A 24,766-nucleotide genomic window follows, 5' to 3' on the forward strand; every position below is an offset into this window, starting at 1 on the left:
TTGTGACCTCTATTTCCGTAAGGCCATCCTCTTACCTTTCATACATTTCTCTCCCACCATCTGCTTTGGTTTTGTGACTACTTTCATTATGCTTGTTTCAACTATTGTCTATATTTGCATTATGACATGCTAATATGAGTTTATGTTACTGCTAGCTACTCTGATTAAAGCATATGAATCTATGAAAGATCCAATACAGGAGAAGAAAATAAGTTACTTACCTGTAACTGTAGTTCCCCAATATTGATATCTTTTATAGATTCACATGCGACCCACCCTCCTCCCCTAGAGGCTCCCCTTTACCTTTGGGATTATAGTTATTCCCACTTGTGCTTGAAAATCTGAGGGATCTAGCCTCTGTGGAGAAGGTTCTAGTGGCTTGCTTTTGCCTGATTGGTTGTAGGCTAAGTTTGGTCCTTTAGAAAAAAAATAAATCATAGATAGGCTGTTAACATAGGCTACAATGGCACTAGGCCATGAATTTATCTAATATGATTGCATTGATATAATACCCTGAGACTCGAACTTCGACGACCGGGAATGATTCAAGCATGTCAGTCTATGAAAGTTTCCAATACCGGAGAACTACAGTTACAGGTCAGCAACTTATTTTCTTCTCCACTATGACAATTATTTGGGCTTGCTGAGAAATCCCTTCTCTGTACATTGAACAAAAATGAGTACATTCCCTCGGATACAATACCACGGAAATGGGGGATGGGCGTATGTGTAATATTTTTTTGATCTCCAGGGTTGGCAATTGCATGCCATTTCTTTCTGAATTCCCACAAACTCACAAGTGTGTGGACATTCAATTTCTAATCATGAAAGTGACCCTTCACCATATTTGTTGTTCTTTCAAGTAGTACATCCTAAGTTAGTATATTTTCCATTTCATCCCAAGAGTGGTTCCAATCTCATTTGGAAAGAGGGTAGTGGCAATGTAAGGAGGAGTAGCAGTACTCTTTGTAATGGACATTACCATTTAGCAATCTGGGCATCAGTGCTTTGTCCCCTTTCTCATTCTTTTTCATGATAGCTAATCCATTCTAGTTCCAAGGATATGGAGGCTATCAACCACACCAGATTCATGATCACACTATCTATTGAGGAGGGTGGAATTGATATTACCATTTCCCATCATCCTGACTTCAGGTACCAGAATGAGTTGGGAAGCTTCCAATGGTTCTGCCTCTGCTCAGACTGTTGTCGTCTCATGAGACAAAGATCCATAGGATACTGCACAAGTTCAAGGTTTTATTCTGGGGTAGTGTAACTTCATGTGAAGGTGACCGCTAACTGCTATTAAAAGTCTTAGAGTTTGAAAAAAAGAGAAGTGGCAGCCTTTGAACTCGGAAGTAAATATCCATCAAGCTTCTTTCAGCCAAGGGGGTTTTACTAGCTGTCATCACCTCGGCTTGAAGGTTGGGGCAACTAGGTGTCTCATATGAATAGAACTCTGACCAAGGTTTCTTCTAGAAAGTCTGGTCCTGCGACCTTTTCTTTATTTTGAACCAACTTTGCACAATAATCGGGATACTGTGCTCCTCTTCTTCATTTTTAAAGTGCCCTCCCTTCGAGGATGATGCGCTCCAGTGCTTGAAATTGACCGAATGGTCAAGACCTACTTACAAGAACACTGTTCTTCTCAGTTTCATTTAAACTGGGAACATGGTGACAGGCATGCTCTTCAATCAAGTAACACAGTTGCAGGGACCACCAAGCAATCCAAATTGAGAATGCTGTGGGTCCTCCTTAAACAGCGGGTTGGGGGTCCCTACTTGCAATGGAAAGTTGGGTTCAATTAGCATTCTTATCCATGTCTGTAACCATGCGTGAACAGTGAAGCCTAGTTTAATGAAAGTGGCGTAGTGTGAGTCTAGGCTAAGTACAATATTATTTTCACAATTGCTCTAAAGATATGGACATAGAGCTAGACTGGTTGGTTGGGCCATGCTTAAAAAAATAGCATAACTATATAAAAATATATTTTAATGCCTTAAGAAATTCAATAGTCAAAAGTATATTAACAAAATGCAACATGGCTAACCTTCTAGTAGTAAAACCAGTGATCCTAACTATGCATACTATAAACTCTTCTCTTCCAGTGGATCCTCATCAATAGTCATAAGCATATGAATGTTCCTGCCCGTGCGCGGGTACCCCGGAAACAATATATACATATATGTGGGAAACATATATGAAGCAAATGCAGCCATCCAGATGGGAAAGAGCTGAGCAATGCTACAAGAATTTTCTTTGTACACATATATACATTCAACATGCAGTGAAGAAAAACAAAGAGCATTTGAACTGCTTTCATGTGCAGCACAAAACAAACATGCTCCAGCAAATGACAGCATTGCCAGCTCACAGGCTGCATTTCAGAAAACACTCAGTGTGAAAAGCTGAAAAGCTAACCTCATAGAAACAAATAGGAATAAACTGGCACTGTGCCTTTAAGGCAGCCATGACACCTAGCTTCCCATCATGCCTCAGGTGTGACAGTTAGGTCAGTTGTTCCTTCCGGCTCCTTCTGTCAGGACCCTGGCTACTTCAGCTCTTGCTTTTTCTGATTTGTCAGACAATATCTACTATTTTTTGGCCAAAGCCTACTTACTTCGACATCTTTTGCCTTTTAAAGTAGATTTCTACTTTTTTTGAGAAGAATATTTTTCCTCTCAGAAATGCCATCTCTTTGACTCTTGCCCTTCCTGTGGCAAAAAGAAGGCTAGATCAGACTCACATTCTGTCTGTATCCTTTGCCTTTCTGAGGATCATGATACCAAGACTTGCAAACATTGTCAGTCCCTGTCCAGGCATAATCTGAGAGAGGATTAGTCTTTATGGGCTGGCTGAGAAGGGTAAAGCTCCTTCTAGAGGCAGGTCTCCGGTGAAGAAGAGAAAGGAGAGAGCAAGATTGTCATCCAGAAGTAAAGTTCCAGTTTGCTCTCCCTCAGCGTCTGGATTGGTGCTGAAAATACCTTCACCGGCAGCGAAAACGTCGACAAGAAGACCATCAACGGCGGGCTCGCCGTGGAGAGAACACAGGTCGTCGACGAAGACTGCAGGTACGTCACACCCTCCGCCTTCGTCAACCCGGCGACGATTGGCGTTGAGTAGATCTTCGTTGGTGCGGGCTCACACAGCGTTGATTTGGATCTCCTTTGTCGCCACCGCTATGGTGATCGACGTCGAGACATGCTCCGCCGTCACCAGTATAGCGGCGATCGGCGTCAAAGCGGGTGTCTCCGTTGCTGTCAACCAGGTGGCGTTCAACGTCGAGACAGGCGTAATCGTCGCCAGTAGAATGACGATCGACGTCAAAACAAGCGTCTCCTTCGCATGCAGCCAGGCGACGGTCGATGTCAAGACAGGCATAGTCGTCGAAGGGTGCGAGGCATTCGATGTCGAAGCAGACTCCTCCGTTGTCGCTGACCAGACGGCGTTCAACGTCGAGGACCAGATCTTTTTCGACTGCGAAGAAAGATTCGTCGTCTCGGCCCAAAGTCAAGTATTCCAGACGGCGTTCGACGTCGAGACAGCGATCTCTGTCAACGTCAAGGAAGGACACAACGGCGAGAAGGAGTTCTCCGTCGAGTCACACTTTACCTTCTCCCAGACACTCTGCGTCGAGGACGAGGTCGTTGAGGTTGATTGCTTCAACGTCAAGACATTTGACGTCGAAGCGGGCAAGAGGTCGACATTGAGGAGACGATCCCTCTCGAAAGACTCACCAGTGCTGGTTACATATAGTCGTTCGACGTCGAGGCACTCCCCTTCAACGTCGCATTGCTCCTCCCAGCACGACTCAGCCTCCAGAGGCCGCATGGATCATCGCCTTCAGTGGCGAGCTCTCCTCAAGTGATTTTGACAAGAAGCTCTTCTTCTTCTCGTTCTCCAGAGGCACGACAGTCACCAAGACCAACGTCTCCAAGAAGGCAGAGGTCTCCTTCAGTACATCTGTCGCCAAGATGGCTCCTTCCTGTCAGCCATTGGCAGAAAGATGCTTCTGGGCAAACTCGGACCAGGGATTGTCAGGACAAATCTCTGGAGCATAGACCATCTCATGCTCATCGGAAGAAAGCAAGATCACCGTCTTGGTCTTCTTATTCATCTCACTCTTCAAAAAGGGACTATTCACCTACCCTTACGGTTAGCCCTCCTTCTAGAGTATCACCTATCGATGACATCAATACATTTCACGATGTCCTCACTAAAGGAGCACTGAAACTGAACGTAGGCTTCCACCTCGATCACATTCGAGACTCTTCATCAATGATCTATGTCTAGACCTTTGCTCCCACTGGTTCCTGGTCTTATCGAACCAGTGATGGACGTTTTTCTCACACCATCCTCGATTAAAGCTGCCCCCGCGCGGATTCAGAAAAAATATAAGCCGGCGGCATCGGATCCTTTATTTTTAAAGTCCGATCCCCCACCGGACTCTGATCATTGCGGCAGCAAAGAAAACTCAAGCAGTCGCTTCTTCCTCCTCTGTCCCTCCAGATAAAGAGAGTCGAATCCAGGACTCTTGGGGGAGGAAGGTTTGCGCATCCGCAGCATCTTCCTTGAAGGTATCAAGCGCTGCTGCCCTGTTAGGATGGTACGACCGGTCCTTGTGGAATTCTTTGGAGCGTTTTAAGGAAAAGCTGGCAAAAGAGGACAGACAAGATTTTGGGGAGATGCTTTAAGAAGGGACGCTGGTTTCTAATCAGGTGATTAGTACTGCAGTGGACGGGGCTTCTCTGGCTGCACATTCTTATGCACACGGCATTTGTGCACGAAGGTCTTCATGGCTGCAACTAACCGCTTTAAAGCCAGAGTCTCAACATCAGATTTTAAGTCTATCATTTACCGGAACATCTATTTTTGGTTCCCACACCGATGAAGAAAATGGCCAGGATGAAGACTGAGCTGGATACACAGAAGGCGGTAGGCCTAGAAAAGAAAAAAGAATTCAGATGTAGATACTGGCCTTACAATCGCAAAAAACTATCAACAGAGAGTTCAAACCCCTCAATGGCAGCAGAAGCAGAACCAGCAATCCAGGTCTCAGTTTCAAAGCTGTAGGGGTTCCAGAGGCAGAGGAGGACAACATCTACAATCCTCCGGCGCAGCCAAGACTTCAGGGAAGCAGTTATCTTCTGCTTCCTCTAGCACCGTTGCCCACTCCAGTGGGAGGAAGTGTTTCGAATCACGTGTTAGAGTGGCGCAAATTAACAAACGATCAATGGGTGCTAAATATACTGCACAATGGATACACACTTTGTTTCAGTTCACCACCAAAGAACATTCCTCCACTAAAGTCGCATCCCCAACATCTAAAATTGCTTCATCAGGAGGTGTCGATCCTCCTCCAGAAATTGGCCGTAGAATAAGTTCCTCCGGCTCAAAGAGGAAAGGGAGTCTATTCCAGGTACTTTCTGCTACCCAAAGAAAGACCAACCGCACAAATACAGACCTATCCTGGATCTGCAATCTCTGAACAAGGTCATTCGGCGGGAGAAGTTTCTCATGTTGGCGCTACATCAAATATATCCGCACCTGCAAAAGGGAGATTGGTTGTGTTGATAGACCTCCAAGATGCGTACTTCCACATACCAATTGTTCTACGTCACCGCAAGTTCCTGAGATTCATGATGGGCTCAAAACATTATCAATTCTGAGTCTTACCATTCAGCCTAAAATCCGCGCAGAGGGTATTCACAAAGTGCATGGTGGTGGTAGCTGCAGCTCTACATCGTTAAGGCCTATTTGTGTACCTGTACTTGGACAATTTGCTGTTGAAGGGTTCGTCTCCACAGATGGTGAAGGAACACTTTTGGATTTGCCTAAATCTACTTCGCCGTCTAGGCCTTCACGTGAACCTGGGCAAATCTGTCCAACAGCCCACTCAAACTCTACATTATCTGGGTGCCATCCTAGACTCCGGTATAGGAAAAGTGTTTCCTTTGGAGGGACGACTGTTATTGATGAAACAGAAGTGCAACTCTCTACTTCATGTACACCAACCATCAGTGCGGCAAGTGGCCTCTCTTCTAGGGTCGATGGCCTCTTGCATATTTCTCATCCCCAACTCCAAATTGAGACTGCTGCAACAAGATCTGGAAGACAAATGGGACCAATCCTCAGGACATTGGGAGGATCGGATTCTCCTCTCCCAAGCGGCGAAGTCATCCATGATATGGTGGACTCAACTGAAAAATCTTCTAGTGCGAGTGCCCTTCCACCAGTCTCTTCCAAAGCAATCCCTGATCATGGATGCATCTTTCCAGGAATGGGGGGCGCACTTGGGTTGTCTTCAAACTCCTTCAAGGGCAGATGGTCGAGCAAGGAGCAGACCTACCATATAAACATGTTAGAGCTGCGGGCAGTTCATCTAGCTCTCAAGGCATTCCATCCATCAATTCAGTCGGACTTGATTCTGATTCAAACGGATAATACAACCACCTTGTATTACTTGAACAAACAAGGAGGAACACACTCCCGCCCACTGTCGTTGGAATCGCAAGTGATCTGGCACTTGCTTTTGGCAAGGAATATCTTGATAACAACTGTACGCCTTCCAGGAGAACAAAACGTGCGGGCAGACGCTCTCAGTCGGCACTTCGAAGAACAAGAAGACTGGGTGCTCAACGACGACGTAGTGGCAGACATCTTCCGTCAATGGGTTCGACCATCCATCGACCTCTTTGCAGACGATCTAAACCAGAAATGCCACGCCTTTGCGTCCAGATTTTACCAGCTAGGAACAAGAGGAAATGCTCTTTTGATCGACTGGTCCAGAACATTTGCATACACCTTTCCTCCCCTTCCTCTCATCCGAAGGTGGTGACCAAGCTCATCCGATCCAGGATGAAGATGATCCTGATAGCACCGGACTGACCTCGCCAATGGTGGTATCCGGACCTATTGCAACTGTCAATATGTCCACACAGGAGGCTGCCGTGCAGAGCACGCCTACTGACCAAAATAGGATGGAAGATTCTGCACCCCAGCCTTCCTTTGCTGAGCTTGGCAGCCTGGCCCCTGAAGTCCTGCAATACGGACACTTGAATGTCCCTCAGGACTGCATGAACATTTTGAGGGAGTCGAAGAGACCATCCAAAAGAAGTTCTTCTTATAAATAGAAGAGATTTTTCTTGTGGTGTATGCGTAATGGTTTTAGTCCAACTAGTGGGCAGGAGGAGGTAATCTTGCCTTATCTTCTGTATTTAGCCAAGTCTGGTTTGAAGTACTCTTCTATAAAAGTTCACTTGGCAGCCATTACGGCCTACAGAAAATCACCTAACCAACCTTCCTTTTTTCAGCTCCAGGTGCTCAAAGATTTCCTTCAGGGGTTGAAGGAAGTTTTCCCTCCTGTCCGACATCCTTCACCTCCTTGGAAGTTAAATATTGTTCTGTCCAAGCTTATAGGCCCTCCTTTCGAGCTCATTCTTAAGGCCACTTTACAGCACCTAACGTCGAGTGTTGCTTTTTTAGTAGCTATCACTTCAGCACTCAGAGTAAGTGAAATCCAGGCACTCTGCGCAAAGGGTAGTTCCGAGGACTCACCAGTCTTTCCTATCAAAAGTGATGTCCGACTTCCATGTTAACCAGACAATTTCCCTTCCCTCTTTTTTTCCAGTTCAAGATGCTGACTCTGGCACAGGTCTTGGCTATCCTCGACCCTGGAGACTGGATGGTAGCATTGGACTTGCAGGTCGCATATTTTCACATCCCCGTCCTGCCAGGCACCGCCGTTACCTGTGGTTCACGGTAGGCTAGGAGCATTTTTAGTTTACCGTGCTCCCCTTCGGCCTTTGCAGCGCCCCTCGGGTGTTCACGAAAGTGATGGCGGTGGTCGCAGCTCATCTGCGCAGGTAAGGGGTATCAGTCTTCGCCTACCTCCACGACTGGTTGTTGAAGGCGGGCTCGCCCCAGGCAGTCGTCACCCACCTTCAGGCTACGGCCGACCTCCTGCATTTGCTGGGGTTCTTCATCAACATGCCGAAGTTGCACTTGAGTCCCTCTCAGACGCTCCCCTTCATCGGAGCGGTTCTAGATTCGACAGTATCGGGTCTATCCTCTCGAGCAGCGAGTCTGGGATATTCATGCTGTGATTCCTATCTTTCAGCCTCTATCCCGGTTTTCAGTCAGGATGACCCTCCAGCTCCTGGGCTTGATGGCCTCCTGCATCCTGTTAGTGCAACGTGCCAGGTGGCATATGTGGGTTCTGCAGTGGACCTGAAGTTCCAGTGGGCGCAGCATCAGGGCAACCTGTCCGATCATGTCCGGATCTCGGAGGGCACTGTCCGACACTTGCAAGGATGGCTCACGAAACGCGATTGGGTCAATGGCAGATCCCACTCCCTTCCCCAAACAGAGCACACTGTAGTGACTAATGCGTCCCTCCTGGGATGGGGAGGCCACTTGGGAGAGGCGGAGCTCAGAGGTTTCTGGTCTCCGGTGGAGTCCCGGCTCCATATCAGCCTTTTGGAGCTTCGGGCGATCCCGCTTGCACTGAAGGCATTCCTTCCCTCTGTCCGAGGAAGTGTAGTGCAGGTGTTCACGGACAACATCACTGCCATGTGGTATTGCAACAAGCGGGGCAGGGTGGGGTCCTGGACCCTATGTCAGGAGACTCTGCGCCTCTGGACATGGCTAGAACGTCAAGGCATTACCTTGGTGGTTCAACACCTTGCAGGTTCTTTGAACGCCAGGGCTGACAAACTCAGCCGCCGTTGCTTGATGGAGCACGAATGGCTTTTGAACTCGGACGTGGCGCTAGGTCTCTTTCAGCAGTGGGGAGAGCCTTGGTTAGATCTATTCGCCACCGAAGAGACCGTGCAATGTCATCAGTTTTGCGGGTTGGAATTTCCAAGACGGCGCTTGCACGGAGACGCTTTTCGTCTCGGGTGGAGCTGCAGTCTATTGTACAACTTTCCGCCTATACCACTTCTGCCCAGAGTGCTGAAGAAGATCAGGCGCGACTGGGCCCAAGTTATTTTTGTGACTCCGGACTAAGCTCGAAGAGTACGGTATCCTGAGCTACTTAGTATGAGCATCGATCCCCCGATCAGTCTGCCTCTTCGGGAGGATCTTCTGTCGGAGCAGCAGGGGACGGTCCTCCACCTCCTTGCATGGAGATTGGGCACAACAGTTGACAGCTTTTGACCTTCCTCCCGAAGTCTGTAATGTCATTCTGGCAGCCAGGCGTCCCTCCACTAAAACGGTGTACGCCTGCTGATGGAACAAATTTGTGGCATGGTGCACAGCAAAGGCTGTGGATCCCCCTTTCTGCCCCCCCTTTCTGAGGTTCTTCTGTTTCTTCTGTCCTTGGCTCAGTGGTGCTCTGCTCTGGGCATTATCAAAGTTTATCTTTCTGCCATCTCCGCCTTTCTACGGCTTCCTGATCAGCCTTTTCTTTTTAAGTACCCGGTTGTTAACCGTTTCCTCAAAGGCATTACGCACACGTTTCCTCCCTTGCCTTTCATAATGCCTCAGTGGGACTTAAATCTTGTCTTAACTTACTTAATGTGCGCTCCCTTTGAGCCCCTTTATAACTGTCCCTTACGTCTTCTCACCTTAAAGATGGCTTTCCTGGTAGCTACCACCTCTGCCAGAAGAGTGCTCCAGGGTCTTTCTTCCAAACCTCCTTTCCTTTCAGTTCATCCAGACAAGGTGGTTCTCAGGAAAACAAAACCTGCTGCACACTTATATGAAAGTTCAAGCAAAACAGATGTCTCAATGGACATAAAGTTCAAATTTCATGGGCGAAGGATTAGACCACCAGTGTTTCGGTTCCTCTTTTATTGTTCATAGAAAGCCAGCCGACACATGTTTCGTCGCAAGAAAACACACTGTTTCCGCGACTCCTCATGGCTGTAGGTAAAGAATTTGTAACCACAGGTCGCGGTGCCGGTGATAATTCCGACCCGGCTCCGCTCGAGACCGGGTTTCAGTATCAGTCACAATATGACTTGCAATTTCAGAAGTACTCTTCTCCAGCGGGTATGTGGAGATTCTTTAAATAGTAGTGTTGCTAAATATTGCAATCCTCAGGGTGAGAAACTCAGGAGTATGTCTTCGTCCGCGTGTTTAAAGCGCGGAAAGTGTAGAAACGTCTACGGCAAAAAAGTCCCCGTAGTGCAGTGAGTGAGTCAGCGACGATATCGCTCGGGTTCGCGTTTCGGTTCCGGGTGCGGTCCCGGAACCGAACCGCGACCTGTGGTTACAAATTCTTTACCTACAGCCCTGAGGCATCGCGGAAACAGTGTGTTTTCTTGCGACGAAACATGTCGGCTGGCTTTCTATGAACAATAAAAGAACCGAAACACTGGTGGTCTAATCCTTCGCCCATGAAATTTGAACTTTATGTCCATTGAGACATCTGTTTTGCTTGAACTTTCATATAAGTGTGAGGCAGGTTTTGTTTTCATTGTATGTAGTGTGTCCTCAAAGCACACTTTGAGGGGTTCAGGGAATTGCCCCTTACCTGCATGCACCTTCTGCCTTACAGCATTTCTCCTGTGCGTTAACCTGAGCAGTGCGCCCAGTATTTCCCTCACACCTAAAACCCTGTTGTTAGAACCTGGGGTAGCCTGGCCTAGGGCAAGACATACATTTCAGAGGCACAGTGTGAAGGTTGCAGACCACCCAATAGTAAAACCACGCAATAACACACAAAAAGATAACGCTACACCAAAATGTGGAAAAATAAGTACTGCTTTATAAAAATATAGCTCTACTCTTTGGTTCAGAAATGCAGTTTTAGTATTTTACAGTTTGTTTTGAAAATAACTGAAATTACTTTCCAGATTATCAAGTCATTACATTACTTGCATCAACAGTACAATTTCAATACATATTCAGCTTCAGTAGGAGTCACCATTTCAATACATTACAGTTCAATAAAGAGGGAGAAGCAGTACAGTTGCACCCTGAAGAGTTCCTCTTTAACTTTCTCCACGTAAACCCCACTGCTCTATACACTTTACAATAAAGAGGGTTCAACTACTGAGTAATTGACTAAAGTGGAGAAGATCAATAACCTCAGTTATGCTAGGACACCCTGGCAAGATTACACACGAGGTAGGCCTCCTCCCGGTAGTCAATCCCAAAGATAACACATTGAAGAATGGCTGGAATCACTCCTCCAACACCTTTCTATTTGGCTCTTCAGATTCCTGTCAACCTAAAACAATTGTTGATAAACTGTGAGGATTCTGGACATCCCCTCTGGTATCAGTGACTATCTGCCTGTAGAGGCTCCCTGTCCTCCGTTTTCCCACACCCCCACTCTCCTTACTTTAATGAAGGTCCCCTCGTCGCACTGCACAGGAAGGCTGGGCGTGGGGGGAGCAAAAGGAGTAAAGGAAGGACTTCTGGCTGACAGCCGGCCACCGGCGATCCTGCCACGCTTCCCCGACCAGCTACTTAGCCTGACGCTGGTGCGGGGGTAAACCAATTCCAAAAGCGCGGGATCTTGTCAGGTTTCCTCCCCTTCCCCACTGCTCGGCGCTGCTCCTCCGTGTTGGCGCTTCAGCGGGGAAAGGGGTACCTGAAGCGGAGAAGCGCCAAAGCCGGTTCCCTCGCCGATCGACTCCTCGGCGGTCTGGGCGTCACTCGGTCCGCAGTTCCACTGCGCAAATGCGGGGGAGTAGTGTCGCCGGCTGGGAGTCGATTCCGGTCACCTGACGCTGGGAGCGTCTCCGGCGGGGGCCTGCTCACTCCGGGGATTGCCTCACGAGTTGGGGCATGCGCGGACCTGACGCTGGAAGCGTCTCCTGCGGGGGCCTGCTCACTCCGGGGATTGCCTCACAGACACGAAGCAAGGCAGCGCGGGCACGAGGGACTAGTGTTCCCGCTTGGCGCCGCGCTGTCACCGCTTCCTCGCCCACAGTCTTTCCCCTCACCTGGCTCCAGGGAAAACGCTGATCAGAGCGTAACGCTCACTCGTCAGGGCCACAAAGGCTCCGCAGCCACTTGCCTTTCCCTCAAAGCCTCGGGGAAAACACCAGGCACAACACCAGGCTAAAGCTGTCTTCTCCACAACGCTGGTAGGTGAAGCACTGCCAGTGGGAAATTAGGGAAGTCTTTCAGCAAGAGCCTCCCGACAGGGGTCAATGGGGCTCAAGTGTAGAGGGGGCTTCCACCTCAGGTAGATCAATCTCTTCAGCAGAAGAAGGTGGTTGGGAGGGATTGGTCAGGGGTAGAAGGGGGAACGTCTCCCTGTAGTGGCTGTCTGTCACAGGGACAAACTAACTGCTCCCAGTGCGTCCTCCTCCTTTCACCACTGCCTCACTCCTCCACTGTCTGGTCAACACAAAATGGCTTCCCAACCTCTGCCTTTTTATAGACAACCCCCACAGAGTCCAGTAGGGTCCAGAAGGTTCTGGAAGGCCTAAGGTTATCCTATGGGGCTGTCTAAGATGTGGCAGTTGGAGACAGTTGGGGCCCTCCATCTTGTGAATTACAGCAGTTTCCTGTCAGAACAGGCCTCTGGGCCTGAGGTGAAAAACTGAGGGACAAAAGAACACCTATCCCCTTGACCAACCCCTGTAAAAACTAGTGCACACAAAAAATTATTAAGGGTATGAGGGGCAAAAAGGGGACAAAATAAATAATAAATTGGAGGGACTAAGCCAAAAAGCCAGACAGGTCTAACACGCGTCCCCCCCAGCTGAAAGTGGGGAGAACTACCCAACCCCTTGGGAGTCCTCATCACTAAGGCGGAAATACCTGGAGAGACCGTCTGCATTGGCGTGGTCCACTCCAGGCCGATGTTCCACCCGGAAGTCCATTCCCTGTAGGGAGATGGACCACCTCAACAGCTTGGGATTTTCCCCCTTCATTTGCATCAGCCAACGAAGGGGGCGGTGGTCAGTCTGAACCAGGAAGTGCGAGCCAAAGAGGTATGGCCGCAGCTTCTTCAGAGCCCACACCACCGCAAAAGCTTCCCTCTCAATTGCACTCCACTTCTGTTCCCGGGGAAGCAGTCTCCTGGATAAGAAGACTACAGGCTGATCCAGGCCCTCTTCATTTAGTTGCGATAACACTGCCCCAATGCCATGTTCTGATGGATCTGTTTGGACAATGAACTCCTCGGAGAAGTCTAGGGCCTTCAAGACCGGTGCCGCACACATCGCCTGCTTCAATTTCTCAAAAGCCTGCTGACAAGCTCCCATCCAAACTACCCGTCGAGGTTGTTTCTTCGAGGTGAGCTCTGTAAGGGGTGCTACAATAGTGCCATACCCCTTCACAAAGCGACGGTAGTAACCTGTGAGGCCCAGGAAAGCTCGGACCTCAGTCTGAGTCTTGGGGGGTTCCCAGGCCATGATTGCCTCAATCTTCGCCTGCAGGGCCTGCACAGTCCCCCTACCCACCAAGTGTCCAAGGTACACAACTGACCCCTGCCCAATCTGGCATTTGCTGGCCTTGATTGTCAATCCAGCTTGTCTCAGGGCCTGGAGAACTGCTTGCAAATGCTGCAGGTGGTCCTCCCAACTGCTACTGAAGACAGCAATGTCATCCAGGTAAGCAGCAGAGAAACTCTCCATTCCAGAGAGGACCTGGTTCACCAGCCGCTGAAATGTGGCAGGGGCGTTCTTGAGCCCAAAGGGCATCACACAGAACTGGAAGTGTCCCTCAGGCGTGGAGAAGGCTGACCTTTCCCTTGCTCCATCTGTCAAGGAGATCTGCCAGTAGCCTGAAGTGAGGTCAAAGGTACTCAGATATTGGGCAGCTCCTAGCCGGTCAATTAATTCATCCGCCCTAGGGATCGGATGAGCATCAGTCTTTGTCACTGAGTTCAGTCCTCGGTAATCCACACTGAACCTCAGTTCAGGTGTGGTGCCTGGTGGTGCGGCTTTTCGCACGAGCACCACCGGACTGGACCAAGGGCTGTTGGAAGGTTCAATAACTCCCAGCTCTAGCATCTTGGCAACCTCTCCATGGATGCTAGCCTTCACCTTGTCGGACAGCCGGTAGGTCTTCGACTTCACTGGTGGGCTGTCCCCTGTGTCCACGTCATGGGTACACAGGTGAGTCCTTCCCGGGACAAGGGAGAACAACGTAGAGTACTGCTCCAGGATCTGGCGGCAGTCCTTCCGTTGCTCAGGAGTTAGAGTGGGAGAGAGAATCACTCCCTCCACTGACCCATCCTTCTCTTGAGACGAGAATAGATCTGGGAGAGGTTCGCTTTCCGCTTCCTCCTCCCCGTCAGTCACCATCATCAACATGACTTCGGGCCTCTCATGGTGGGGCTTGAGACGGTTGGCATGCAGCACCCGTAGGGGGTGTCGAGGGGTCTTAAGGTCCACCAGGTATGTGGCCTTACCCTTCTTCTCCAACACTTCAAAGGGGCCTGTCCAGCGATCCTGGAGGGCACTAAGCTCTCCAGGCTCCATCACCCACACTTTCTGGCCAGGCTCCAATTCCACCTGGTGAGCATTGTGGTCATACCACTCCTTCATGACTGCCTGGCTGGCCTCCAAGTTGTCAGAAGCTTGCTTCCACAACTTCGCCATTTGGCTCCTGAAGGCCAGCATATAGCTCACCACATCCTGGGGGGGTTTCCTGGGAGACTTCTCCCAACCTTCCTTCACCAGGCTGAGAGGACCGCGTACAGGGTGCCCATACAGAAGCTCAAAGGGGCTGAAGCCCACTCCCTTCTGGGGCACTTCCCTGTAGGAAAAGAGCAAACAGGGTAGGAGGACGTCCCATTTCCTCCGCAGGCTTTCGGGCAGACTTCTGATCATGCCCTTCAAGGTCTTATTAAACCTCTCAACCAGTCCATTTGACTGGGGGTGATAGGGAGTGGTGAACCGGTAGGTCACTCCACACTCCTTCCACATTGCCCGCATGTAAGCTGACATGAAGTTGGTCCCCCTGTCAGACACAACTTCCTTGGGAAATCCCACTCGGGTAAAGATTCCCATTAGGGCTCTTGCCACTACAGGTGCAGTGACTGTCCTCAGAGGAATTGCCTCTGGGTACCGTGTGGCATGATCCACCAGAACCAGGATAAACCTGTGACCAGCTGTTGTTGGTGGATCTAAAGGCCCTACAATGTCGATGCCCACCCTCTCAAAGGGTGTGCTAACGACTGGAAGTGGTTCCAGGGGAGCCTTTAGCTTCACCCCTGTTTTCCCACTGGCCTGGCAGGTTACACATGTCCGACAGTAAGTGTTGGACGCCACTTTCATCTAAGGCCAGTAAAAGTGGAGGACAAGCCTTGCAAAGGTCTTGTCCTGGCCTAAGTGTCCTGCCAGGGGTATGGCATGAGCCAATTCCAGAAGAAAGGCTCGGTACTGTTGCGGGACTACCAAGGCCCTTGATGAACCAGGCAAGGGTACCTTGGGTTCACTGTAGAGGAGTCCATCCTCCCAGTAAATATGGTAGTGTCCCGTAACATCACCTGCTGCTTGGGCTTCAGCCTGTCGCCTCAGTCCCTCAAGGGTGGGGCACTCCCTCTGCCCCTTACAGAATTCCTCTCTGGTAGGACCTCCCTCCACATGCCACTCAGCAGGGATGGGTAAATCCTCCAGAGAGTCTACTTCCCCCTCCACAGACTCCTGGTCCACCACCGCAGGTGGCCGATCTGTCACATGGGGTGTGGAAGCCGGAGCAGGCTCTCCCTGTCTCCGGGTCTGTCCCTTTTTAGCAGCGGGTTGGGCCATTGTTCCAGGCTCCAACCCAGGCGAACTCCCTCTCCGGGCAGTCGCAGACCGTGTGCTTGCACAGGCCCAGTCAGGTGTACCCAGCTTCGCAGAATGCGTCCGGTATTCCACCTCTCTCCAAGTGTTGTGTTCCATGTCATTCCCCAACAGACAATCGACTGGCACGGCAGGGCTTACGGCAACTCGAAGTGAACCTGCAACCCCCTCCCACTCAAAGGGAACCTCAGCCACTGGATAGTGGCCCATTCTGCCGTCAGCCATCGCGGCGGGGTGGAGTACATTAGGAACAACCTGCTCTGGAGGCACCAGTTGACTTCTCACCATAGTCATTCTGGCTCCTGTATCTCTCAGAGCCTCCCCTCTCTGGCCATTGATGGTGACCCATTGCCCATACGTTGTAGTATTTGGGGGCACCTGGATCTTTGGAACCATCTCCCGCTCTCCCAGGGACACTAAGGTGACACCCGCCCACTCACCCCCTTATCTAAGGGCAACTCCTCCCCGAGCACTACACTAGCTACTCCCGGTGACTTTCCTCCGGTGGGAGGGGGTGGTCTCTTTGGGCATCTGACATCCCCCTTATAATGTCCAACACCACCACATTCAAAACAGTGGAGAACCCTTGGCTGCTGGCTTTGGCCAGGATTAGGGTTTCTGGGCGGGTTTGCCCTAGGGGTGAAACCTGCTCCCTTCCCTTGGAAGTTATTTTGGGGACCTTTAGAGAACTCCTTTTTCTCTCCCCCCTCCTTCTTCTGGGGGGCGCCCTGTCCGGCTTTTTGAGAATCCCCTCCAGTCCCCTTTGAGGACACCCGGGTACTGGCCCAGATGTCCGCCTCCTCTGCAAGCTTCCGGGGATTGGTCAGCTTGCTGTCCACCAGGTGTTGACGCAGCTCGGGAAAACATTTCTCGAGGAGGTGTTCTTTCAAAAATAGATCGTACAGCCCCTCATAATCTTTCACCTCACTGCCCTTGACCCAACCCTCTAAGGCCTTTCTGGCGTAGTGAAGGAAGTCCACCCAGTTCTGGGTGCTTAATTTGTGGCTCCCCCTGAACTTCTGACGGTACCTTTCTGGGGTAAGCCCAAACTTCCTTAACAACGCCAGCTTCATGGTGGGGTAGTTGGTTTGTTCCTCTGGTTCCAGGGCCAGCAAGGTGTCCCGACCAGCAGGAGGCATGAATTTGTACAAACCACCCCCCCAGTGCTTTTCCTGCACCCCATGAGCTCTTAGGGAGACCTCATAAGCAGCCAGCCACTTAGCTATGTCATCCCCCTGACTGAAGCTAGCTGTAAGGTCTTTCGGCAAGTAGGGTCTGGACTCCCTGGTTGTCTCTTTTGTCTCGCTGCCACCATTCATCTCAGGAGAGGACCCCCGTTGCAGGCTTCAGAGTTCTAATTCCTTCAGCCTGAACTCATGGGCCATCCTCCTCTCCTCCTTCTCCTGCTCCAACTTAGCCAACTCCCATCTCAACTGTCTTTTCTCCCTCCTATCCGTGAGCTCAGCTTCAGTTAAGCTTCCCCCAGAGGCGCTACTGCCCCTTCTGGAGTAGGACACTGGTCCTGGGAGTAAGTTTTCCCCCTCAGAGTGGAATAACCCATCTATCTCCCCCACCGTGTCCTGGTCTACCCCTTCATCCTCCTCCTTCCTTTCTTGGTGTGCCTCCACCCAAGCCCTAAGACTGGTCTGGAGCTCCCCTTTTCTGGCACCATGCTTGAAAAATACCCCCATTTGCTGGCAGAACACTTTCAACTGTGACACAGAATAGACCTCTAGGTTTTCCAAGGCAAACTCCATTTTGAGTCAGGCAAACCTAGATTACACACCAGAAATTGTAGAGTTGCAAGGGCAACCTAAAGCTACCTCCACCCACCACCAGGAACAAATTTGGAAAAATCAAAAAGACAAATTTGGAGGGCCGCAAGGAGAAAACTCCTGGTGTAGGTTTAGTGTATTACGTTAAATTACTATGGAGTAGCTGCAACCAAGTCAGTATCCCACCGCTAGGCACCAATCTGTTAGAACCTGGGGTAGCCTGGCCTAGGGCAAGACCTACATTTCAGAGGCACAGTGTGAAGGTTGCAGACCACCCAATAGTAAAACCACGTAATAACACACAAAAAGATAACGCTACACCAAAATGTGGAAAAATGAATACTGCTTTATAAAAATATAGCTCTACTCTTTGGTTCAGAAATGCAGTTTTAGTATTTTACAGTTTGTTTTGAAAATAACTGAAATTACTTTCCAGATTATCAAGTCATTACATTACTTGCATCAACAGTACAAGTTCAATACATATTCAGCTTCAGTAGGAGTCACCATTTCAATACATTACAGTTCAATAAAGAGGGAGAAGCAGTACAGTTGCACCCTGAAGAGTTCCTCTTTAACTTTCTCCACGTAAACCCCACTGCTCTATACACTTTACAATAAAGAGGGTTCAACTACTGAGTAATTGACTAAAGTGGGGAAGATCAATAACCTCAGTTATGCTAGGACACCCTGGCAAGATTACACACGAGGTAGGCCTCCTCCCGGTAGTCAATCCCAAAGATAACACATTGAAGAATGGCTGGAATCACTCCTCCAACACCTCTCTATTTGGCTCTTCAGATTCCTGTCAACCTAAAACCCTTGTTGATAAACTGTGAGGGTTCTTGACATCCCCTCTGGTATCAGTGACTATCTGCCTGAAGAGGCTCCCTGTCCTCCGTTTTCCCACACCCCCACTCTCCTTACTTTAATGAAGGTCCCCTCGTCGCACTGCACAGGAAGGCTGGGCGTGGGGGGAGCAAAAGGAGTAAAGGAAGGACTTCTGGCTGACAGCCGGCCACCGGCGATCCTGCCACGCTTCCCCGACCAGCTACTTAGCCTGACGCTGGCGAGGGGGGTAAATCAATTCCAAAAGCGCGGGATCTTGTCAGGTTTCCTCCCCTTCCCCACTGCTCAGCGCTGCTCCTCCGTGTTGGCGCTTCAGCGGGGAAAGGGGTACCTGAAGCGGAGAAGCGCCAAAGCCGGTTCCCTCGCCGATCGACTCCTCGGCGGTCTGGGTGTCACTCGGTCCGCAGTTCCACTGCGCAAATGCGGGGGAGTAGTGTCGCCGGCTGGGAGTCGATTCCGGTCACCTGACGCTGGGAGCGTCTCCGGCGGGGGCCTGCTCACTCCGGGGATTGCCTCACGAGTTGGGGCATGCGCGGACCTGACGCTGGAAGCGTCTCCTGCGGGGGCCTGCTCACTCCGGGGATTGCCTCACAGACACGAAGCAAGGCAGCGCGGGCGCGAGGGACTAGTGTTCCCGCTTGGCGCCGCGCTGTCACCGCTTCCTCGCCCACAGTCTTTCCCCTCACCTGGCTCCAGGGAAAACGCTGATCAGAGCGGAACGCTCACTCGTCAGGGCCACAAAGGCTCCGCAGCCACTTGCCTTTCCCTCAAAGCATCAGGGAAAACACCAGGCACAACACCAGGCTAAAGCTGTCTTCTCCACAACGCTGGTAGGTGAAGCACTGCCAGTGGGAAATTAGGGAAGTCTTTCAGCAAGAGCGTCCCGACAGGGGTCAATGGGGCTCAAGTGTAGAGGGGGCTTCCACCTCAGGTAGATCAATCTCTTCAGCAGAAGAAGGTGGTTGGGAGGGATTGGTCAGGGGTAGAAGGGGGAACGTCTCCCTGTAGTGGCTGTCTGTCACAGGGACAAACTAACTGCTCCCAGTGCGTCCTCCTCCTTTCACCACTGCCTCACTCCTCCACTGTCTGGTCAACACAAAATGGCTTCCCAACCTCTGCCCTTTTATAGACAACCCCCACAGAGTCCAGTAGGGTCCAGAAGGTTCTGGAAGGCCTAAGGTTATCCTATGGGGCTGTCTAAGATGTGGCAGTTGGAGACAGTTGGGGCTCTCCATCTTGTGAATTACAGCAGTTTCCTGACAGAACAGGCCTCTGGGCCTGAGGTGAAAAACTATGAGGGACAAAAGAACACCTATCCCCTTGACCAAAACCTGTAAAAACTAGTGCACACAAAAAATTATTAAGGGTATGAGGGGCAAAAAGGGGACAAAATAAATAATAATTTGGAGGGACTACGCCAAAAAGCCAGACCGGTCTAACACCTGTCCTTAGTTGTTATAAGGTGGTTCTCAGGACCTGCCTTTCTTTTTTGCCAAAGGTTGCCATCCACATCGAGCAGACCATCACTTTGCCCACCTTCTTTCCGCCTCTGCATCCTTCCAGGGAAGAGGAGAGGCTCCACTGTCTGGACCCAAAACATACGCTCGCATTCTATCTGCAGCATACACAACAGTTCCGGGTGGACGATCAGCTCTTTGTTGGCAACGTGGGCGCCACAAAAGATTGGGCTGTGCACAAACAGACCATTTCCCGGTGGGTCGTTCTGTGCATCAAAGCATGTTACTCCTTGGCCAAGAAGGAGCCTCCTGTGGGGCTGCGGGCCCATTCGAACAGGGCAACTGCAGCCACTACTGCCTTGGGATGTGGCGTATTGTTTCGACAACGCAATCTACCTTCCATCGGAATGATTTGTGTATGTCCTTCGAGGCCTGGCGTCTCTCCGTCGATGGATCGGACTTTGTTTAAATTCTGTCCTCGGTGCCACGCGAAGTATCCGCGCACCGACTCACCCGAAGTGTGCAACTTGTGCTGGTCTCCCAAGCACAAGGAAGAATATTGTGATGCCTGCAGAGCGTTCCGATCAAATAAGACTCTTAGCGATTGTCGGGCTCGATGTCGAGAGGTGCAGCGTCAAAGCATGGAAGACACGCCGGACATCTTGGATGAAGACTCCAGACAAGAAGATATTGAGGCATCAACGGCAGAGGAGGAGGAAACCTTCTTTGATCAAGACTCAGAACTCGAGATAGATCTTCACACCGAAGAACTACCGCAGAGACAAGGTGATATGAGTACCGAAGACCCCTTGCCCCCACAAACTGTTCCGAAAAAACAAAATGCTTCGGCACCAACTCTGCCTCCTGGCCAAAGTTGGCACTGAGATGACGTTTCGGACGCCCTGTCTCCGGGCTCTTCTCCGAAACAACTAGTCCAGCCTTCCGGCTCGGTATCGAGTCACCAAAAGACCTCCTCGGACCTGAAGCCCTCCGGTTCGAAGCACAAGCCGGGATTGGAGCTGAAATCCTCCGTACCGAAACCTTCTGGGCCAAAAGGCCAGCCTCCACCGGCATCGAAGACACCAGCACCGAAAAGTTGGGTGCCAAAACCCAGAGATGCCCTATGGATGAACTGGTCAGGGATATTTTCTTACACTTTTCCGCCTCTCCGCTCATCCCAGTAATCAAGGTCTTCATGGAAGGCTTAAAAAGGGTGATGCCACCAAGGATTCCTCCTGCCCCACCTCACAAGGGCAATCCTATATTTAAATCTGGTATTGCCAGATGGATTGTTAAATGCATTCAAACATGCTATGCTAAAGCCAAAAAACCTTCAACCATACCCCAGAGCATAGTCCACTTGCAAAATAGGAGCTTTGGTGTCCTTCTTAGGTAACATTGTTTTAGCTGTTGTATGTAAAGCAGTACATGGTCTACACCACACACATTTACCAAACACTATCATGTGGATGTGTTAGCGCGTCAGTAGGCTAATTTAGGCCAAGCAGTACTTAAAACACTGTTCCAAACAACTGCAACATCTACAGGTTATCCCCCGCTTTGGGAGTATACTGCTTTCTAGTCTATGCAAAGCATCTGTATCTACAGCACACATGCCTTGAACGGATAATGTTACTTACCCAGTAAACATCTGTTCTTGGCATGTAGAGCTGTAGATTCACATGCGCACACCCGCCTCCCCGGGTACCTGCAGTTTTTGCAGTACTTCATTATATACTTATATGCATGGACATCTCTGTACTACACTTACTTACTCCATTCTCACCCTCTTGCAGGAAATCAATCTAACAATTGAGTTGATGCCCATGCACACTTTCACCTAAAGGAGAAGTCACCTTACCTCGTGACTAGAAAGACTTCTTCGAAGAAAACAACTTGCATACATCCGAACCCAACACTAGATGGCAGGAGTATGCAAAGCATGTGAATCTACTGCTCTACATGCCAAGAACAGATGCTTACTGGCTAACATTATCCTTTTTTAAAGTTTATCATTTTCACAACTTGAACCCTACACATTCTCAATGAGCAGTCCACTGTAAAAAAGGACACTTAGACAAAAACAGCTGAGCCCGATTGCATTTGGGCTGGTAATGGCATTCTGGCACAGATTGGTGTTTGCACCTGTAATGGGATAACCAGTTCGACACAGATTACACCTACAGTGGGAGCTTGGCCCAGGATCTTCACAGATAGAATCTGCCGCAAATCGAGGATGCAATGCATGCAGTTCCTGTTTGCACACCCTAGGACGGGTCAAACCATGCACATGTTATGCTTAAGTCCCCATTCGAGGAGTGTCGCTTATAATTGATTGGAAGTTGCACTCCTATTCATTTCTGCATTCAGTGGTACCGGTATGTAGCGGGTGCACCGTTTGCACCAATGATTTGTGGTCCACTAGTAATTGAGTATTTGGATTTTCTTTTGAAAAGGCATCTATGTGGACTTGCTGAGAGGACTGCCGTTAAAGGTGATGTCCATTAAAGCGAAGAATGCCTGGGTGTAACACAGTGAGATAGATCTTATGCTGATAGAAGCCCAGTGAACAAAAATTAGACAGAAGACCACTTCATGAAACTGCAGTGATTTCCAAAGGCGTTTGAATTTGACTATCACCTGAGGGCAGTGATAGTGTTTGCCCAGTTTGAAGGAACACAGTACTAAGGGTGATGTTTTGAATTTGTAGATAGAGAAGCATATTCATTTACAAATATGTGATTTGCTTACTTTTCCTGCCACTTTTTATTCTCCGATCTTGATTCAGTTTTGGAGATGGCTTATTTTATACATTGAATTACTGTGTGTAGATTGCGAGTCTTGTAAAATATTCTTATTTTGCTTTGGATTAGCTGCTCTTCAACCTCCCAGTTCCTAAAGAAACTCTAGAGTACTATGTGAGAGAGGGTCTATATTGTTTGAATAAAAAAGATGAGCCAAAAAGTAAAAGTTCTTATTATGCTATAACTAAGAACATTAAAGCATGAAATAAGTTTTATCATACTTTGTAAGAAAAAAAGGGATCCAAAGGCACCTACATCACACCAAGACATCTACTTGCTAAATGTACATCACAAATTGGATCCCATATCTAACATACTGACTGACTAATGAAAAATTGGTAGGTCAGAAACCAGCAAGGATTTGTGTTAAGCAGAGATATCCATTAACAAAACCACACATTAAAAGAAGTTTAGTCAATCTTGAGATAGCGGACATTGTAAAATTCTTTATACCAGTACCTTTTGGTTGTCCTTTACGTTAAGAGTTTGTCTTGCTCAATGAATTCAGTCGCTTGTAGATTCACAAGTTTGGAAATAGGAGCAATAAGAGTTGCATACTCCTGATCTTTATAAATGTGATCGTCAAATCCTCAGTCCTTGCAAATTGTTATTTTGGCAAGTTATTTGTGTTGTAACAATTGCCTATTTCTCTACCAACTAATGAAAATGACATTTAATACCTATCAAAGTTTTGAACAGGCGCATGATGTGGTGGGGCATAAGAAGTTTCATATTGTAAGGTGAAGAAAAATTATCTCTGTCTTGGGTGGAATGAATGACCCCCTCATAACTGTGATAGAATTCTGATACTGTATTGCAAGCTAAGTGTCCATGCCCAATGAAAGAGTAAATAAATGATACTTGACAGTTTTCCATTCTCTTGCATTTTTTTGCTGCAAAAGGAATAGCTAATGAATCGAAAAAACTTTATGGAGTACAGTTTCACCCTGAAGTTGGCCTTACTGAAAACGGAAAAGTGATGTTAAAAAATTTCCTTTTTGATGTTGCGGGATGCAGTGGCACCTTCACAGTTCAAAATCGAGAAATTGGTTGCATCCGAGAAATCAAGGAAAAAGTGGGAGCATCTAAAGTTTTGGTAAGTGTTTGATTTGGTTAATGTCCTGGTCATAAATTGATTGTTGGTATAACCAACCTGTGTAGAAGTACCAGAAAGGATGGTGCTGAAGTTTTTTCATACTCAATGCCCTTAAAAGATGTGGATTTATGTTAAGCTTCATATATTCTTGAAGGACATTACAACCAGGTACACCACCTTCACAACACACTGCCATGTACAGGGTCCTGTCCCTAGGCAACACCAAGTGAACCACTAATGCACTTTTAGCTGCTCTAGCAGTGGTCGAGGCGGAGGCAATCTCTCACGTTGAGGTATGTGAGGTGTTAAAATTACAGTGGAAGTTGCATGCTCTGTAGCTCTGCCCTACCCACCTTCAACGTCCATTGGCTGATGCTTTTAGTTAGTTGGGCCAAGAATTTGCGCAAACACTTCCTTCACTATCGACCAGTGCATTGCAGAGTAGTGCACTTATGAGTGATTTATCTTCAGACGAAGACCAGCAAACATGGCCTGTCGTCAATCCTACATATCTATCCCCATCGATCTCTGCCAGCCAGTTGGGACTGAGGGCGTGTTGTGGGTGTCTTCCGCTCTGCCCGGCCCGCTTGCCAACTTCAAGTATGAGTTGGCTGGTTTTACCAGGAGTTTTATGTTTGGTGCTGGGACCTGCAACTTTATTTATTTTGTTATTTGTTATACACCGTGGTGTATTTATAAGTTTGACTCACATTATGCTAAGTCATACCCCACTCAGCAGCGATAGATTTTTCCTGGGGCCATTACTACACAATTAACTTGGTAGTATACATGTTTTTTGTCCAGATTACTCCGGATTACTCTAGTCATCATTTGCATGTAGTCCATTTGTAATGGAATGATAAAATATTGGAGCAGAAACTCATACAGCCAGATTCATGAAGGTGAATTGCGCTCGCAAAGGGCCAGATTCTCAGAATCTGGCCCTTTGCGAGCGCAATATTTGCATTTGGGATTCATCATCCCAAATGCAAAAATCGGTAATAGCGATTTCGCAAATTTGCGAGGAATTACATTTAAGGAATCTCTATTTGAGATTCCTTAAATGCAATTCATCATCCATTTT

The 24,766-nt window shown here is 48.8% G+C and overlaps 1 protein-coding gene across 1 annotated transcript in view; it reads left to right on the forward strand.

Moving 5' to 3' along the window:
- The window catches only part of GMPS (guanosine monophosphate synthase), a 433,428-nt gene that overhangs the window by 143,855 nt on the left and 264,807 nt on the right, over window positions 1-24,766 (forward strand). The window contains exon 6 of the mRNA XM_086944124.1: window positions 23,489-23,682. Coding sequence (XP_086800250.1) covers window positions 23,489-23,682 — 194 coding nt within the window. The remainder of the gene's footprint in view (window positions 1-23,488; window positions 23,683-24,766) is intronic.

Source organism: Lissotriton vulgaris, chromosome 11 (assembly GCF_964263255.1).
Source record: "Lissotriton vulgaris chromosome 11, aLisVul1.2, whole genome shotgun sequence".
Lineage (NCBI taxonomy): Eukaryota > Metazoa > Chordata > Amphibia > Caudata > Salamandridae > Lissotriton > Lissotriton vulgaris.